The sequence below is a fragment of the Vulpes vulpes genome, chromosome 15, assembly GCF_048418805.1.
Source record: "Vulpes vulpes isolate BD-2025 chromosome 15, VulVul3, whole genome shotgun sequence".
Lineage (NCBI taxonomy): Eukaryota > Metazoa > Chordata > Mammalia > Carnivora > Canidae > Vulpes > Vulpes vulpes.
The window spans coordinates 78,300,673-78,320,126 of record NC_132794.1 but is presented as its reverse complement, the minus strand read 5'-3'; the positions used below and the strand labels follow the sequence as shown (position 1 = coordinate 78,320,126).

The 19,454-nt window shown below is 46.0% G+C and overlaps 1 protein-coding gene across 4 annotated transcripts in view; it reads right to left on the bottom strand.

Annotated features, from left to right (window-relative positions):
- Positions 1 to 19,454, bottom strand: part of WDFY4 (WDFY family member 4) — a 286,883-nt gene that overhangs the window by 18,842 nt on the left and 248,587 nt on the right. For all 4 annotated transcript variants that reach the window (XR_011997478.1, XM_025989725.2, XM_072739274.1 and 1 more), the window contains exons 52-54: positions 10,886 to 11,039; positions 8,287 to 8,378; positions 709 to 921 (exon numbers count right to left, since the gene is read on the bottom strand). Coding sequence is in view for 3 of the 4 variants with exons in the window: in XM_025989725.2 (XP_025845510.2) it covers positions 709 to 921; positions 8,287 to 8,378; positions 10,886 to 11,039 (459 nt within the window). In the remaining variant the exon portion in view is untranslated. The remainder of the gene's footprint in view (positions 1 to 708; positions 922 to 8,286; positions 8,379 to 10,885; positions 11,040 to 19,454) is intronic.

The following is a 19,454-nucleotide window of genomic DNA, read 5'->3' as shown; positions in this document are numbered from 1 at the left end:
TGTCATACACAAACACCTAGACTCACATGGCTACATGACTATCCTGATGCAGGATGGAGCCAGTGGAGCAAAAGGCCCACGTGGGACCCCCATCAATTTCACCAGGAGCCCCGGGGGCAGAACTTAGATCCTCTCCCACCTCTGCTGATATGACATAGGCTTTGGGGCCAGCCAGATGGGGCTAGAGCTCTACCTCTGCCATCTGCTAAAGTGCAATTGCAGGCGAGTTACCTATTCAGCCTCTCTGAGCCTCAGCTTCCTGATCTATAAAAAAAAATAATCCCTATACCCAGAGCTTATGAGGGGATTCAATGAGGGAGGCATACTAGTAAGTGATATTTGTGGAGTGCCCATCATACTGCAGACACTTTCAAGCACTTGATGTCTCCATGCATTGGCTCTTTACAACAACTCTGCAGAGTAGACACACATATAAAGAATTAAATCCTGTGTATTTACTGTAGTGTCTGTCACATGTGTCACAGGGGAATGTAGTCCTCATCATTATCATTAATGACGTCATCACCCTCATCAACATCGGATGGTAACAGAAGGGTAAGCCCTGATGTTGAGGGGTGTAGGGAGACTATTACCCCTCCTCAATTCCCTTTTGTTTCTATCCAAGAGAAAATGTCCTCACTCTCACTCTCAAGCTCACAGTTCACACACTCTTTTGAGAAAGCAAGACCAAGAACATGGATGCTGTACCTGTTTGGGTACCTGTCCAAAGTTGCTGACAAACCCCAGGATGGTGCTCCTGATTAAGGGGTCACTGATGCTGCTGAGGTCCATTTTGTCACCGTAGAAGTAGGGGTGGAAGGTATTAACAGCTTCCACCGCAGCTGACCCCTGCTGCTTGTACCCAAAAATGAGGTCGATCCAGTGGTGGAGGTTGGCACTGACAAAGTCACTTTCCAGAGCCTGAAACCAAAACCCAAAGATCATGAAAAATGAAGGCCTCTCTTAGACTTGTGAGCCCTCTTCACAGATCAGGAGGGGGCACACGTATCAGGATGCTGGCTCTGCACAGGGAAGATGTGACATTGCACTCAGCTTGATGAGCACTAAGTGAGCAGAACATATCGGCCACCTAATGACCATCTAATTCCTGCCTCCAGCTAGTGGGAAAACAGATCTGACTGCTCCCATCACCCTAGCTCATTCACTCTGTGCTATAACCAGGAGGTTCAGAATATTTGTGTCTTCCATATCTAAGTGGAAGACTGAAAATAAGGTGTTGGGGTCCTGTTGAGATCAAAATAAGAAAAAGGGAGAGCTGATTTTGATCAGAGATTCAGGTGGTTGAGACTAAGTGTAGGAGTTAGGAGAATCCGTTCTGGAGCAGGCTGGACTCCAGCACTACCATGGACGCTCCTTAACATCTCTGTTCCCCAGTTCCTTCATCTTCCTTATCTACAAGTTAGGGAAAATAATTATACCTTCTTTGTGGAGATATGTGAGGTATGGTCTGTGTCCATGCCTGGTGCACAATGAGCTCCATGTAAAGTTAGCTACATTGACTACACTGCACACCTACTAGGTGCCAGGCACTGGCTTGGGGTTTATGTGTGTTATCTCTTCCCATTAACACCATCTTCTGCTGATAGATATAATTGCTCCACTCCTGGGGCAGGTTCAGGTATGTTTTTGAACCTACTATCTCAGTCCCCAACTCCCAGGCCTCAGAATCCCTTAGGGGCTATCCAACCTTGCTAAGCACATCTCACTGTACCCAAGTACCTAGAAATTATTGACATATTGGCTGTGAGGCCCTTTCTTAGTGATCTCTTAAAGGAAAAGGGTAGAATCTACCTTTGAGGTGCAGCACTGTTCCCAGGAATGTGAGCTTCTTTACCGGGACACTTATGTTCAGTCCAGAGTATGCAATGGACAAGAGTATTTCATCTGTACACCTAAAGGGTAAATCTATGATGACCTTGAGGAACATTCTGCCCACGTGCAGGCTGCTGTCTCCAAGGAAGGAGGACAGGAGAATTTCCAGACTCAGCCATGGAGACTAACTCTGAGCTTAAAGTTTCCACATGACACCTAAACCTCACCCCACTCAGGAACACAGCTCCCATTGTAAGCCAGTAATATCTGCCTCCAACTAAAGGTGACATCTATCAGGAGACAGAAAGAAGGGTAGCAGAGGAGCCAAGCATGCTCCATCCTTCATGGATACAGGCCAGTTGAATTACACCAGCTCAGATTAGGGTACCCAGGTTGGCAAAATGTCCCAACAGTTGCCACCCATGAGCAAGAGGAAATGTGGGCCAGGGTTTGGAATATCCCAGTTCACCTGAGAAATGGCACCTGTTTCTACTAAGCAGAGCCCAACTTCAGGACTGTGTTCTGAGACTCAAAAACATACATTTGGGATTGTCTAAGCACCACTCACTGATCCTCTGGGAGGACATGGGCCTATAGAAGTCAGGTCATCTATGCCACATTAGTTTTTTGAGGCATACGGCCAAAGTGGCTTCAAGAAGCCACACTTGGGTAATGCCACAAGAGTTGTGATGAAAGGCATGGTTTTTCCAAGCCTACTATCTGGCCTGGAGCACAGCTAAGAGCCTTCTGTAAATGTTTTTATTAAAGCACTTGCTGGTGACTGCAATAGCAGAATGGTCATATATCAGGGAAGACCATAGGCCAGGACACCTGACCCTCCCTGCAGGCATTTTTTCTACTCTTATTACCAACACATAGCCCATATCTTTAAGCTCTTCTAGAGTATCTTTTCTACCTCCTTTCTTTAGATGAAGCCTGGCTCTCTCCTGAGCCCCCAGTGGTGGCTACTTGCTGGGTTACATGCCATGTCTTGGGGCCTAGAGGTGGTGTTGGTATCTTCCTTGGTCCTCACTGCCACCTCCAGACCATTGTTCCTCTACCTTCTTGCTAAAAGAACAATACTTTGCTCCTCTGTAGTTCATGGAATTTAACTCTAGCCCGCCTCATCATCCACAATGCTGCCATCTACCCACTTTTTTTTTCTCATTCATCAAACATGGTGAGTCCTGGCCATGACTTCCTTTCATCTCCAAGATCTGCCATCATCCTCAGTGATTGCAATATTTCACCTCTCAGTTCCTTAAGTGCTACGTCTCCAATGATTTTGCCTGTCTCCACCTAAAGCTACCTACTCCCGCAGACACACCTTAACTCATGTCAGCATCCATAAGTACTCCAACTTCAGAATCTCTCCTTCAAACATCTCCATTGGTGAAAGCCACATCCTCACCTTGCTGGTTATTTAACTACTCTCTGAGGCTATTCTTCTACCTTGTCAAAACTTCTAGTCCCCTCACCCTTTTACTTCTTTGCAATCTATCAACACTCTCCTATTTTCAGCCACATCTTGATGCAGCTTAGACTTTGTGGTATATCATTTCAATAATACTCAACTTAATACATCTTTTTATGCTATCAAATTGTGTATACTGTCTTTTCACAGCGCTCTGAAACAACAAATATTTTATGTCTCACATAAAACATCACATAAGGGGCCACACTGGTTATCCTATAATTCTGAGTCACCAATTTCAAATGGACCTGGAGCACTCCCAGAAAACTTCAGAATGCTTCTCTGGTCAAGTCATGCATTATCACTGGAGATAACTAGTTCACATTTATTGCTCTCTCCTGACCTCTGACCCTCTCTGTCTACTTTCAGCCATTGGCCACACCTCCCACTTTGCACAGAAAAATAGAGCCACCAGTTGGAAACTTCCATATCTTTCTGACAACATATATAAACGAACTTTCATCTGCAATCCCCTGACCTCCCCTCCTTCTATTTAATGCCAGAATCTGCCCAAATTTTTATCTAAAGCTAGCCCTCTACCTGTAGTTTAGATCCCAAATTCTCTTGCTTTCTCAAGAATATATTATTCCTTTCCTTGTATATCCACCCTCTCTTTCCCATTACTTTTTAAAGTTACTTATTAAAATAAAAAAAGAAAATCTTAGCATTTCCTTAACCTTCCATCTCCTCCAGGTACTACTCTCTGTCTTTGTTCTCTCCTTCACAAGCAGGATTTTTGTTACTAATCCTTATCATTTCTGTTTCCTTCTTATCATTTACCTCCTTTATTTCTTCACGTGGACTTGAGTTATTATCTTCTATTTTAGCATGAAGAACTCCCTTTGTGTTTCTTTTCTTTTCTTTTTTTTTTTTTTTAAAGATTTATTTATTTATTCAGAGAGAGAAAGAGAGGCAGAGACACAGGCAGAGGGGGAGAAGCAGGCTCTATGCTGGAAGCCTGACCTGGGACTCGGTCCCCAGGATCACACCCCGGGCTGCAGGCGGCGCTAAACCGCTGCACCACTGGGGCTGCCCTCCCTTTGTGTTTCTTAAAGGGCAGGTCTCCTAATGATAAATTCTTTTAGTTTTATTTGTCTGGAAATGTCTTTATTTCCTCAGTTTTGAAGAATAGTTTTGCTGGCTATAAAATTCTTGGCTGATAGTCTCTCAGCACTCTGAATATTTCATACCACTGCTTTCTTACCTCTATGGTTTCTTCTTTTTTAAGATTTATTTATTTATTTATTTATTTATTTATTTATTTATTTATTTATTTATGAGAGAGAGCATGAATGAGAGAGCACAAGCAGGGGTGGGGGAGTGGAGGCACAGGAAGAGGAATAAGCAGACTCTCCATGGAGCAGAGAGTCAGTCATGGGGCTCGATCCTAGGACCTCAGGATCATGACCTGAGCCAAAGGCAGATGCCCAACTAAACTGAGCCACCCAGTTGTCCCACTTCTGTGGTTTCTAATGAAATATTAACCGTTAACCTTATTAAAGACACCTTGTAAGTGATGAGTTGCTTTTGTTGCTTTTAAGATTCTTCTTATGACTTTCCTTTTTGACAGTTTATGATGTGTCTAAGTATAGATCTCTTTGAATTTACCCTACTTGGAATTTATTGAATGTCTTGTATGTATAAATTAATGCTTGGCATCAAAATTGGAATGTTTTTGAACATTATTTCTTCAAATATTATTTTTGCCCCTTTCTCTCCTACTTTGGAAACTTTGGTACTTCCAATTTGTATATGTTACTGTTTGATGGTGTTCTATAGATGCCTAGATTCTGCTCATTTCTCTTCACTTATTTCTTCCTGTTTCCCAGACTGGGTAATCTCAATTGAGTTGTCTTCCAAGTTTGTTGATTCTTCTTTTGCCTGCTATTGATCCCTTCTAGTGAATTTTTCATCTCAGTTACTGTACTTCTTGGCTCCACAATTTCTATTTGGTTTCTTTGCAGAATTTCTATTTCTTTATTTATATTTTCTCATTGTCATACTCTCCTTTAGGCCTTTAAACATAGTTTTATTTAATGCTTTGAACCTATTTATGATATCTGGTTTAGTCTTGTCTAGTAAGTCCGAAGTTTAGGGTTCCACAGGGATATTTCTACTGACAGCATATTTCCCCCTCTGTATGAGCTGTACTCTTTTTCCTTTACATGTCTCATAACTTTTGTGGAAAACCAGACATTTTAGATAATATGATATGCCAACTCTGGAAATCAGATTTTTCTCTTACCCCAGGGTTTGTTGTTGTTGTTACTGTTGCTTATTGTTTTTTTATTTAGTTACTTTTCTGAACCAGTTCTACAGAGTCTGTATTTTTTTGTTGTATGTGGCCACTGAAATCTCTGCTCTGTTAGCTTAATGGTCTTCTTATGATTGGATGAAGATTTCTTTAAATGCCTAGAACCAGTTAGTATTCCAGTCTTTGCCCAGGGAGGGGCTTTGCGTTCATAGCTTCAATGTTCAGCCAGGTAGCAGCTGCCTGGTAAAAACTCTGCCTTTACCTCATATCTTGCTTGCACAGAGCCTCAATGTCAGCCAAAAGTGAATCTTAGGACCTTAGGAGCATAAACACAGCCTTGTACATGAAAGCGATCCTACAGATATGTGTATCCTAGATCCCAGGGATATTTTGAAATCGTTTCAAGCCTCCTAACAAATATCTCATTCCCTAGTTTTTCCATTTAGGCTTTTTGGTTAGTCTATTGTTTGGCCAATTATATCCACTACCTCTGGCAGCCACGGTGTTAAACAGTTGTCTCTGGTTTATTTTTTCACAAATATCACTGAAGAAAAGTCTTTTGTACTCTGCCATCTTTGCAATCATATAAAGATAGCCTTGCTGGTGGGGCCTTTCAGGGAACCATTAACAGGTCAAATAATGACAGTTCTCTGGGTATGAGACTTTGAAGGAGCCCCAACCCCATTCTTCCCCCTCCAATGACTGATAGGCTGTTGGTTTTCACTGTTATTGTGGGCTGTTGGTTTTTTAAGCTACTATGGCACTAAAGAGGAGAAATGAGAATGGTGTAAGTTAAAACACCACAAAGCTTGCTATTATTTCAGATATTCAGTCATTTTTCTCAAAGGAATACTCCCTTGATTTTTCCAAGCCTCTAGTTAATTTCCAGAGCTCTGAAAAGTTTTTCATGACAATCTTTGCCATTATTCTTATTGCTTTTATGGAGTAGAGTATGTCCAGAGGTTCCTACTCTGATATTTTCACTGACATTGATCATTAACATCCTAACCCACTCCAACCTAATCTTTACCAAAAGAGGTCTCCCCACTATTGTCACCACCCAGTTCCCCTGGGCCACACCTCTAACCTATATCTGATGACACTGAATAAATATCTCTCCTTTGTGGCATTTTGTGCAGTTATAATTTCCCTGTTATTTGTGTGATTATTTAATCAAGCTGCCTCCCCACTAGACCATTGGCATCTGCAGTCAGGCCTGTGTAGTGAATCTTCCCACTCACCCCAAGCCAAGAACTTTTCTGAGAACACATTGGCAGAGGGTTGCTGCCACCTGAGGTCAAGTTCATGTCTGGTCCAACTACTCAAGACCATTGGATTGTGGAAGAAATGACTACTAGTACTAAATTTCCAGAGGCAAGGATAAACCAAGGAAGAATTTTCTCCTTGCCAAGGGATAAGGACAGAGGAATAAGTACAGCTTTGTTGCTACTCAGGCCCACCCTAGATTTTTTTTCTGCTTAGGTACAATTTACATACAATAAATTTCACCCTTTTTAAATGTACAGTTCAGTGTGTACTGAAAGATGCATGTGATCATGTAAGTATCATCATAACTGAGATATGACAGTTACATCAACTCAAAATGTTCTCTTGTATTACTTTTCCATCATCCCCTACTCCAGTAACTACTGATCTACCTTCAGTCTGCATACTTTTACCTTTCCCATAATGTCACATAAATAGAATCCCACAGTATGGAGCTTTGGGTTTGGCTTCTGTTGCTTAGGATATGATTTTGAGATTAATTCCTATCACTACATGTATCAGTAAACTGTTTCTTATTATTGCTAAGTAGTATTCCACTATGTGGATGTATCATTTGTTTATCCATTACCAGTAGCTGGACATTTGGGTTGTTTTCAGTTTTTGATTAGCATGAATAAAAATAATGCATATTTATGTGCATGTTTTTCTGTGGACATGTCTTCATTTCTCTTGGGTCAATATAGACAAATGGAATTGCCAGGTGATAAGGCAAATGCATCTTCAACTTCATAAGAAATTACTAATTTTTTTTCCAAAGTGGCTGTACCATTTTGTTTTTCCTATCAACAATGTGTAATGAATTCTGACTGCTCCATATTCTTGCTTACTCTTGGTTTTGTCAATATTTAAAATTTTAGCCACTCTTATAAGTATGTAACATCATTTCACGTGGTTTTTCTTTATGTTTCCCTGATGACAAATGAAATTGCACATATTTTCATGGTTTGTGCTAATGCATATATTTGATCCAAATGGCCCCTACCACATCACCCTCTCTGGTTAATAAGCCAAGTCTTCCTTATGCCTGGCACATCCTTTGGCCCATAGGAGTGCCTCAGAGCCTCTAGCTTCTCTCTGAGCTATACTGAGCAGTATGGCCCAGGGCAAAACCGCCTATAGGACCAGCTAAAGATACTAACTTGTCCTCCAGAGCATTCAAAAAGAACAAGAACCTGAATGTGCCCCCTCCAGTAATTCCTACAACAAACTGGCATAAGGACATAAGGCATGGAACTCTTGAAAGAGCCCAGAACCCGAGATTTTTCCTGTTAACCTGGAGCATGAAGCCTAGCACCTTCTCTGGGCTCTCTAGACATAAAAGCCTCAGAAGCTCAGAAGTAGCCCTCTACTTGCACAGAAAGCCTCCATGGAGATTGAGAAGATACTGTGGTCTCCATTCAGGATGCCAGGGCCTTGAGCATGACCCTAGTCAACTCACCTGTCTATGCAGGCTGATGAATTTCCGTGGGTCTCCATCAGCCCAGGGAGGGAGTTGCACGTCGCCCAGTGCTGTCCCATCTTGCATACAGCCTGAGTGAGGGGAGAAACAGCAGAGCTTTGAGTAAATGAGAGCCCAAACTGGGCTAGGAGTGTGGGGGTATAAACCCCATGCTGTCTACGACTTCTAATTCCACGCAGATCAGGCTAAGAGCTGTGTCCTGCACAGGCCTCACTGCTTTCTGCATCTTCTGTCTGGTGGCCTCCCACCCTCTCATCTGCCTAGAATATTCCTACTTGGTCTATAAGCCTTTGACCTTCTACAAGGCCCTCCCTGCTTCCCAGGCAGGTTTGTACTTCACTCACAAGTCCTATAAAACGCCAGTACTGTGGTCATTGTTTGTTGTCTTTTTTCTTCCCTACTATTCTATGCCTTTTCATCTGGGGGCTTTCCACCCAGGGCTAGAGCAGTAAGGAGATAATCACACTAACAGTAAAAGCTATTGTATTTTGAGCATCTAACTCTATGCCAGGGCACTATGTTAGGTGTTTGGCACACATCTTATTGAATCTTCATTTAACTCTATAATTTATGCATTTTATCTCCATTTTTAAAGTGAGGATAGCAAGGTTTTTAGAGGCAGCTTCTGCAGACATTAGAAAGAGGAGTCTGGATCCAAGCCCAAGTCTCTCTCCTACCCATTAGCCACGTAACCTTGGGCATGTTGCTTAATCTCTTAGGGATTCACTTCTCCTACCTGTAGGAGCTGCAGTATTGGCACCCCCTTACCATCCCCCCCCCCCCGGGCTGCTGTATTGGCAGCTTTCATTACTGGCTTATGGATTACTGGTGGAAGGATTAAAAGAGAAATAAGCATAATGTGCTTAGAAAAACTCCAGGCATAGGATGGTTGCCCAATAAACATTAGTTATAGCCTTGCTTAAACCCTCCAGAGCCTTCATGGTACAACTAGAATAAAACCTTCGCCTCCTTCCTCTGGCCTACAGGTTTGTGTCTGATGTGGCTTTTCTTACCGTCTAGTCTCAGCTCACCTGTCACCAACTCAGATGCTCCTTCCTGGAGACCAGAATAACACAGGGATGTTGGGAGTCCCTCTTAAACCATTTTCCTACCTTCTTTCCTCATAACAATTCTCAGCATCAGACAATCTTTCACTTATTTATCTGTTTGTATTTTCTATCCCTTCCCTCTGTCCCTGTCCCTGCACAAAATGTAAATGTCTTCAGGACAATTGGTTCCAGGAGGTCCACCTAAATTCCCAAAGCCTACAAAGGTTTCTGCATACAGCAGGTGCTCAATAACCTCTTTTTCCAGGATGACTAAGGATCCCTGGTCCTTGGCACGTGTGTCATCTCTGCAACTTAGTTCCTGTCCCTGTCTGTAGGAGCCCCTACCGATTTCCAGGGCAGGAGTGGTGCTGTCCCCAGAGCACTGCCCTCAGCCCAGGCCGGCTTCCACCCCAGACTCACTGCTTTCATGGGTCTCACCGCATCTGGTGGGAAACACCCTTCATGTTGGTTGGGGTCTCTTGATGCACGTGAGGCATCCAAGAACCTGAACACTGCCCAGGCCACCAAGTTCCATGGATCAAGCTTGCAGAGTGTGACCATGGGCCGGGGCCTGTTTTAAATGCTCCACAGGTATTCTGGCTGCAAACCACAGCAGAAGAGGTGAATGCGTGGGTGGTGGCCAGATCTCACCTGTGCTCAACTGTGCTCCCCTGCACCCACACCTGGCTTTGGCTCAAGGTGCATAACCCTGTATGTCTTTTGGAGGAAGGAGAGCCCTGAGGGAGGAGAGCTCCGGTGCACAGGTGTGTGCTGGTGACAGTTCATAAGCGCCCTCTACAGTGTGAGTGATCTTATCTCTTGTCCTCTGAGGGGAGAGTTGCCCACACCCTGCCTCAGGCTCTGACCACACATCCCCTTCCATCAGTCACCCTGATGTTTGTTGCAGAGGCTCCCAAGGTACACACACAGTCACCAGGGGAACTGTTCACTGGGCTTCCTGAAATGTTTGTTCCTATTCCAAACTAATGAGAAGGCATGGTTCATCCTGGGATGGGGCCTGAAGCACAGGAAAGATGAGGAGGAGCCAGTATCCCCATACAACCACCTTTAGATGCCCTCCAGCTAGCAAACTCTCCCAGCAGACCCGGCTTCTCTGGGTCCAACTCCCAGAGTCCAGGTTAACCCATTTGTGGGCCATGGAGGAAAATGGGGCCACAGAAGGGTAGGGGCTTACCCAATGTCATTCAGGAAGGCAGGGCCAGACCTGGTTGTTAGCAGGGCTTCTCACTGCAGACTGAGACCCTGGAGACCCTCACAGGAAGGGTGTCAGGTGGGTCTGTGGCTCAGAGCCATCCTGGCAGCCCAGGGCCTAGTGTCTTTCCTTGGCTCCCACCTCATCTTTGAGTGCTGCCATCAAGGGGAGACCTCACAATGACCATGCTGGTTTAGTGAAGGGCCTTTTCATTTAATTGCCCAGCAAAGTTATTGATAAAGTTAGTCATTACCAATGAGCTTCAGAGGAGTGACCCATGTACTGCCCAGCCCTCCCTGGCTACACCTCTACTCACCGAACTCCACGCCGTTGCAGTTGATTAGAAACTCAGGCAGGTAAAAGAACTCTGGAGTCAGCTCCCTGACATCACTCATGTTGTCTCTGGACGCCGACTCCCATGTGTTCTTCACACTGTGGAACATTCTGTCTGCCACATCAAAGCTTCCTCCCTGAGAGAAAAGGGGGCTGATGTGATCACTTACATGTGGTGAGAAAGATGTGCAGGCACTGCCTGTGTGGTCTCCTCTCATCCATAGCCACTGAGGCATGGGTTCCACCATTAAAGCTTTCTTTCCATTCACTCCCACACATGTTCTTTTGCCACTCCACACACACGTGCCATGGCTTTTTTATGAATCTGTTCATTCAACCATTCTCTGGACCCTGGCACTGAGGCTCCCCCAGAGGCACTGTTTATTCTCCATTTCAGAAATCTAGGTTCAGATCACAGACAGGAAAAGCACAGCCATTCATCTGACCAATTCCCCGTGTTTGTGAAGGGGCCACTCTGAATCAGGCACAGGCAGGATACAAAGAACCCACTACAGGACAGAGGGTAGGTCAGCCATTCCATGTGGAATCAGGGCAAGCTTCCTGGAGAAGTGGGCCCCTGATGAGTCTGCAAGCCTGGTGACAGAGAAGAAGGCAGAGTGTTCTGAGCAGACGCAAGGCCACGGCCAGGAACAGAAGCGGAAGAAAGCAGGCTAGGTCAGGGTGCTGCTGATATCTAACAGAGCAGCCTAACAAGAGAGAACAGGTTTGAGGACAAAGATCTGGAGGCACACCAGCCACGCAGAGACATGAAGCTGGTTCATGAAGACATGACGTCTGCACACTCTCCACAGCCAGCCCTGGTTCCAAGGCCCATTTCCACAGGTGGCCTGATGTATCCCAAGCTCGGCAGCTTGGATCGGACCATGTAAGACTTAAAGCAAATTCTTTCCTTGGATTGCCTGCTCCTCTCATCTGAATCATCAAATCTCTTTAGTTGATGCCACACTCTTTATCAGGTGACCTTGTGGGTTGAGAGGAGGAAGAAAGGTCCGGTTGGAAGAATGAGGATGCTGGGGGCAGAAGGACTTCAAGAATGAGTTTCTGAAACTGGGCTTTGGGTCTACTTAAGTTTAGGGACACCCCAAAAACACCGCCCTAGGATTGGATAGTTCACTTATCCCCATCAGGGCTGGGCCTTTGTTCTAACAGAACTTGTCCTCCTTCTGCCAACTTCTGCAGAGTTCTTGTGGCCCCAGAACAAGTGGGTAGATACCAGAATAACAATGCCCTCCTCTGCATTGGGGCCCCTGAGGCGGGGGATGAAGGGTGAAGAAGGGGGACAGCCTTCTCTTGTCAAGTCTACCCTGTGTCAGGCACTTTACACAGATATGTCAGCTCTTAATCCTCACAGCAGATGTGTCAGGAGGGAACTGTACTTCCTTCCATTCTGCACACCAGAAAACTGAATATCCTCAGAATATATTGGTTTTCCCAAGGCTATCAAAGCAGTGGATGGCAGAACCAGGTCAATCCCATGGATGCTACTCCAAAGAGCATGCTTTCTTTGCCTTTCACAGAAAGAGCTGAGACCCCCTTGCCCCAGCATACTGGGGGAATCCCCAGGGCTGGGGACCACGTGATCTCCTACATGTGGGGCAAGGGGGTCTCAGCCCTTTCTGTGAAGGCAGAACCTGATACACACCTGAGGCAAGCCACATTTGGACATCTTGGTGGGTTGGTCAGTTTTCTGAGTCAGATTTGAGGATCCAGTGAGTTCCCTGGATCGTCCTCTGCACACGGACAGGGACACTGAGAAAGCCAGTTGCCCCTGGGGTTGCAACGGAACACGGTACCCTGGCAATTTAAGGATGGGGCTTTTCTCCAAGGTCACTTTGCTCTTGGGTTGAAATTAGGGGATGATGCCTACCATCAGATTTAAATTGAAATGGAAGCAAAATAGGGTGAGAGTGTTTTTAAATAAATCTGCACCTAACAAGTGGCTCATTGAAACATATTAAGAGCTTTGCATATTTAATCTGCAGCTGGAGCCTTACATCTGCAGGAGATTGATGCCTTCTCGTCCTCCTGGATTCCTTTTGCAGCTTTTATGAGTGCTGATGGTAATCTCCTGAGAAACAATATGATTTGGTAATAAAAAGATTACCTGTATTAAATAAAAATAATATATACATAGGAAATATTGTTAGTGCTACAAATCTGGTTAAAGATATTACCACAAAGAAAAATGTTATTTTTTTCACAGCTGTCTAATGCATTTTAGCAAAAGTAATATCTTTAAAACTTAAGCCTGTATTATTTATAAAGGAAGCAATAACCGATTTTCCTATTTCCTATATTAATAAATGTATTTGCATACATTTGTTTCAAAATTAATGGGTTTTCTCACCTCTGCAATACAAAAGAAATGCCAAGTTCCCTAGAATAAAAAGAGGAGCTGCTTTGTTGCTTATACTGTAATTCTGTGGGTGGACAAAGACTCTGGGGGCTACCAGCAGTGAGTCTCAGCCAGGACTGGATTCTCAGGAAAGGAAGGAAGGGGAAAAGGAATAGAAGACAGAGAAAAGGAAGGGAGAGAAGGAGTGAGACAGAGAGACACAAGGAGCGTCCACAGAGCACCACTATAAGGAAAGTCCAAACCAAAATAAAATAAAACCCCAACAAAATTAAGTATAGAGACCAGATGGAAACCAAACAATCAGGGAGAATTACTAAGTCAAGATTTGCTCCTAGAAGGACAAACAGTGTATGTTTTCATTCATTTGGGGAATATAAATAATAGTGAAAGGGAATATAAGGGAAGGGAGAAGAAATGTGTGGGAAATATCAGAAAGGGAGACAGAACATAAAGACTCCGAACTCTGGGAAACGAAGTAGGGGTGGTGGAAGGGGAGGTGGGCAGGGCGTGGGGGTGAGTGGGTGACGGGCACTGAGGGGGACCCTTGACGGGATGAGCACTGGGTGTTATTCTGTATGTTGGTTAATTGAACACCAATAAAAAATTAATTTATTAAAAAAAAATAATAAAGTTTGTTAGGATTATTGGCAAAAAAAAAAAAAAAAAGATTTGCTCCTAAATCTATTTTGCAGATATTCTTGAATATCAAGAACAATGAATCCTATGCATACCCAACATGCTGAAAAGATAATAGTAAGATTATTATCACGAAGGAACAACCTCTTGTCAGCAGAAGACTTTTCCCATGTGATATTAAAGAGTTAGAAGACAAGGCACCCAAGGCTGGAGGTTTCTGAGGCAAGAGGTAAGGCTTTGGATTTTATGCCCAATTGACAATCACTCCTTCATGAAGACGCCAGAAAGATATTCTGAATGTCTAAGGGCTCAGAAACAATATGAGCCTAGGTATCCTCCCTCAATTAAAATCATTTACGGAGGTGCAGAATTTTGCTAAGAGATGAATCAAAATTGAAAACAAAAATAATAGAGAGAAATGGCCAATAAGGACTTCCGTTGGACACAGACAGGAGTTCAGATTAGAAGAAAGTACACGATCATAGTACATCTATTAAAACTGGACACGGTCTTAAAAGGATGCTGTGTATTAAAGGCACTACTCACTGTGTGCAGGGCCATGATATCCATGTGCACCTATGTTCCGGGGTGACCGTTGTGGGTGTAGAAATGTGTGTGAGCATGTGAGTGTGCATGTGTGTGCACCTGCGTGTGAGGTACCTCCCGCAGTGCCAGGTGCACACAGGAAGAGGTGCCCCAAGAGCCCCACCCCGACTCCCCTTGCCCTTCGCAGGCTAGACGTCAAGGAACAATCCTTGGCTTAGGCCCCAACCTCAGTGTGTGTGGGGAAGGTAACCAGGGGCTCATAAGAAGACAAGGAGGGGATCCCTGGGTGGCTCAGTGGTTAAGCGCCTGCCTTTGGCCCAGGGTGCGATCCTGGGGTCCCGGGATCGAGTCCCGCATCGGGCTCCCAGCATGGAGCCTGCTTCTCCCTCCTCCTCCTGTGTCTCTGCCTCTCTCTCTCTCTCTCTCTCTCTATGCCTATCATAAATAAATAAATCTTAAAAAAAAAAAAAAGAAAGAAAGAAAAGGAAAGGAAAAAAGAACTGAAAAGTTATTGGGAGCAGAAGATAAGATATGGGGGGAAGGGAGGAGGCGTGGGGTCCTGGGACAGGGGCAGAAGGGAAGGAGCAAGCACATCCTCAGGGCAATTTTGAGACACCACCACCACCAAAGACATGAAGGGGCCAGCGTGTGCAGTGGGGGAGTCTGCAGGCTTCCTCAGAAAATGCCAGACTCTTAACATCCCATCAGGAAGCTGACCTGTCAGCCCCATAGTGCATTTGGGGACCCCGTGTACCAGCTGGGCTGCCTTGTCAGTGTTGCTCTCATTGGAGGGTGGGCTGACCTCAGAGTAGCCATTAGCTGTCCCCCGTGTAGGATGTGGCGCTCACTCAACAAACAAAACCCACGGGGATTTTGAAAAGCCTGCGGCCTGCTCTTACGGGGAGGATGGTAGACTTATCAGGGTGCTTGAAACCAGCCACAGGCCCTCCTGCTGCACCTCACCTCATCTTTACCTCCACTGAGGCAGGGGTTCTGTTAAAGGAGGAGGAATGGAGACTCGGAGACTCGGAGACTCGGCTCTTCAATACTACCAATTAGAAAGTTCTAAGGCCTGGACTTTGTTCCAGGCCTGCCTGCCGGCCTCTGTTGCCGGATTCTTTTCTAAAGCTCGTCCTCGAGTCAGTACAGTGCCAACCATGCCTTTGTTCGGGGCACAGCTTCCGGGCCTGGACCTGGATCTGCAGCGAGCAGGCAGCCCCCTGCAACCTCTCCGCAGTGGCCCGTGTCTTACACGGAACCGGCCATCTCGCCTCAGGTGGTCCGGGCAACCCTTCGGCCCGGCGGCTCACAGCTGCCTTCACACGGGCTGTGACCTAACTCACACAGCACGTCATTTCAGTCTCTTATTAAATGTAGCGGCGGCGGCGGCGGCGCTGCCACTGTGCCCTCTCCGGGTGCCGCTGCCTGGCCCTGCCCTGCCCGGGGACGCTCCGCGGCGCCCTTGCCAGGGCAGGACTGGGGGCCCGGGGGCGGCAGCCCGGGGCCAAGCCCCCGCTCTGGTGCGACGTGGTCTCGGGCCTCCCGGGGCGGGGAGAGCGGCGGACACTGGCCTGTGTCTCATCACACTGCCTGTGGCACGTCACCTGCTCCGGTCGCCCGGCCCGTGCCATCTTTTCTGGGTCGTGACGGTCTATCATTGTAAGACCAGGTTTGAGGCAGAAGATCAAACACGGAAACCACAGAGGAACGTGACGATTCCAAGAGCAGCTCAGAGTTCAGAAGATGCCAGCGAAGGGGATTGAAGCACACCTGACAGCCAGGGATGGGACGGGGCCACACGGCATTCCAGGCGGTGTGTGAGACTTGTGCCCTCTGTCCACATCCCCTCGGGGACAGGCCGCAGTGCCCAGGAGCACTGTGTCCGTCCCCCTCCCCCGGCGCACTGGACCACGCTGGGTGCGCTAGACACACAGCCCTCCGCACCAGAGGCGCTGCGCCGGAGCCACTGAACGGAGCAAGCAAGTCCCTCGGGCTCATTCACACTAACAGGCAGGAGGCAGTTTACTTAATGCAAAACACGGAAGCAAGCCTTTTGCTACACCGATTCCTGCAGGCACACCTGGCCTGGAGACACCTGACATTCTCAGTTCCCTGCTCTCCAGATAAATAAAACAAGAAGGGGGTGCCTGTGGCCAGTCGGTTAAGCATCTGCCTTTGACTCAGGCCATGACCACAGGGTCCTGGGATGGACCCCACAGCCGGCTCCCTGCTCAGTGGGGGAATCTGCTTCTCCCTCTCTGTCACTCCTCCCCTGCTGCTTGTGCTCTCCCTCTAAAATAAGTGAATAAAATCTTTAAAAAATAAAATCAGAAGGGCTCATGTCTGGATTCTATACCTTTTCCACCTTTCTTACTCTTCCTTATCCCATGGTCCATGCTGGGGAATGGAAGTCTAGACTGTTGAGAATATGGTGAGGCTCCTTCCCTTGTCACCACACAGGGGTGAAGCAAAGGTCTCTTAAGAAGAAATGAACCTGCTCCCTAGATGGCAGGGTGGAATAGAGGAAAGAGCATGACTCGAGGAAGATGGCAGAACATTCCTCAGGAGGTCTGTGAAGGCCTCAGGACTCCCAAAGGAGATCAGGTGTATTCCCCCCAGCCTTTTACCCATGCCCTTGGAAGCTCAAACTCATCTTTTAGTCTAAGGAAAAAGCAGAAGATAGTGGGTTTTTCTTATGACCCACTAGAAGAGTCAGAAGTAGCACACATGGGGAGCCCAAATGATTTCAACTCAGATGGGCCAACATGCCACAGATAGATTTGAGCCAGGGAAACCAGGAATCACATCAGACTTCAATATGGAGCCAAAGGGCTGAAGCTAATGTAACTACATGTATACCATCCAAAAGCAGATAAAATGGGTTCTGGCCATTTTGCACTGGTTTATAGCATCTCAAACCAGTTTGGTGAGGTCACCAGTGGATCAAACTAGCTTAAAAAAAAGCTCAAACTAGTTGTGACTAACTTCAGAGTGGCCTTAACCCAATATCTTCATGGAATTGCAGCACACCCGTTTCAGCTGGCTAATGCCATCCTGGAATGCTTCTATACAGTCCAGACTGTCTTGAATTAGCTTAGCCCAGAGGGGACCAGCTTGAAGTTCAGGCTTACTCAGATTTGATCTGGCTGATTGCAGGGAGAAGGAAGGTAACAATGATTGATCACCTATGCAGTGTCCAGCCCTGACCTACAGGCTTTACCCACATTTCCTCATCTAATCTCAACAGCTCAGAGAGTTGTGTATAATTAACCCTCACTTCCAGAGATAATATAACTTGCAGAAGATTCTGTTATCTGTGAAGTAGCAGAGCTGGCATATAAATCTCATAGCTGATGCCATTTCAATTCCACTCTGCCTCTTGTCCATGTGAGAGGACCTTTAGTAACAGGTAGAGATGGGGCTTTAGAGCACGGGACGAAGGGACAAAAGAGAGCGATTAAAGCATCCAGAACTGCCTGGAGGGAATGCCTTAACGGAATGCACCACCATCATCATCCACAGTGATCATCACTTCTTGTGGATTAATGAGCAACATCTGGATGGGATTCCTGGCACGGGCTATAGCTCTGGGACCATTTGTTGTCCAAACCAAACTTACTTAAAATGCTTGTTGCCTGAGAAAGGCTCAGGGGAAGAACACTTATTATTTTTGAGTGATGAATTTCCATGGAGAGGAGTTTATACAATGTCTAGACAATCCATGCCTTTAAGGATGGAGAACACTATGCCAAGACACAGAAGACAGGAGGGATTTTGTTCCTAGTTGGAGAAATCGCTTTGACCTTGTCTACCCATTCCTGCCTAGGGCTCAGGAATTGGATATAGTGCTGATGTGGCCTTTGATCTTTCAGGGGCAAGGTCATCTGACCACAAGCGTGGCCTTGTTGGTGAGGTCAGACCAGAACCCACAACTCCTCATATGTTCCGTTTGATGTACTTCGCTATCAGAGTAAGTCTGTGCATATTCATGGCCTGTTGCCCGCCATAGCTTATGCCTTCCTCTCCACAGGACACTTGTGAGGCCTGGAGCAGGTCAGACCCTACTCTTGGGCTGTGTGATGCACTCACTTTGGGGCTGACTGAGCCAGCTGGTTGCAGCTGGGTTGCCCAGTGGCTCTCCCCAGTCAAAAGCTATGCCCCTGGGACAACCTGGGAAGCAGGAGCCCAGTGATAAGGTCGGAAAGAAAAGAGAGAAAATTAACTTCTAGCCTGCCTGCAAAGGACTCTATCCCAGCAACCCCACGGCCTTTCGCAGCACCACCCACTCAGAGCCAGACTTGCTCACTTCACCCTGGGTAGGGCTGCCAGGTAAAACACAACGGGGCCCAGCTATACTTGAATTTTAGATGAACAACAAATAATTTCTTAGTATAAAAAAATTCACTGTTTATCTGAGATTCAAATTTACCTGGGCATCCTGTGTTTTGTGAAATCTGGCAACCCTACACTGGCATGATGAGTGGTCTATTACTTTATGGGTAGGTAAGCTGGTTAGTTTCTTTCTCTGGTTCAGCTATTCCTTATTCAAATATTTTGTCCTTTTAAGCCTTTCACCTTGTACTTAGGGTAGCTGTCTCTGTTCTGACGTCACAAGTGATATTCTTGTCACTCTTCCTTCTCTGTGTTTATTTTTCCAATTTCCGACCACCTATCTTCAAGGAAGTCCTCAAGCTTTCTGCTTTTCCTTTTCCACTAAAACCTATTTATGTTAAGTATTACCTCCCCCCCCCCCCATATCTCTTATTCCTTATTTTTAGAGCCTTTTTGCAACACTGTTGGGCAGACACGCAGGTCACCGCAGGTCACTGACAATGACAGCCTGCCTCAGCTGGACCACCTAGAACCCTGGAGTCAGCATCAAGTGGGAATCCCTAGCTGAAGATTGGATTTCTAGCAGGGAGATCCCTGCTTCATCCAAGCCTAGCTCTTAGTCTGTGAGATAAAGGTGTGTGTGTGTGTGTGTGTGTGTAGG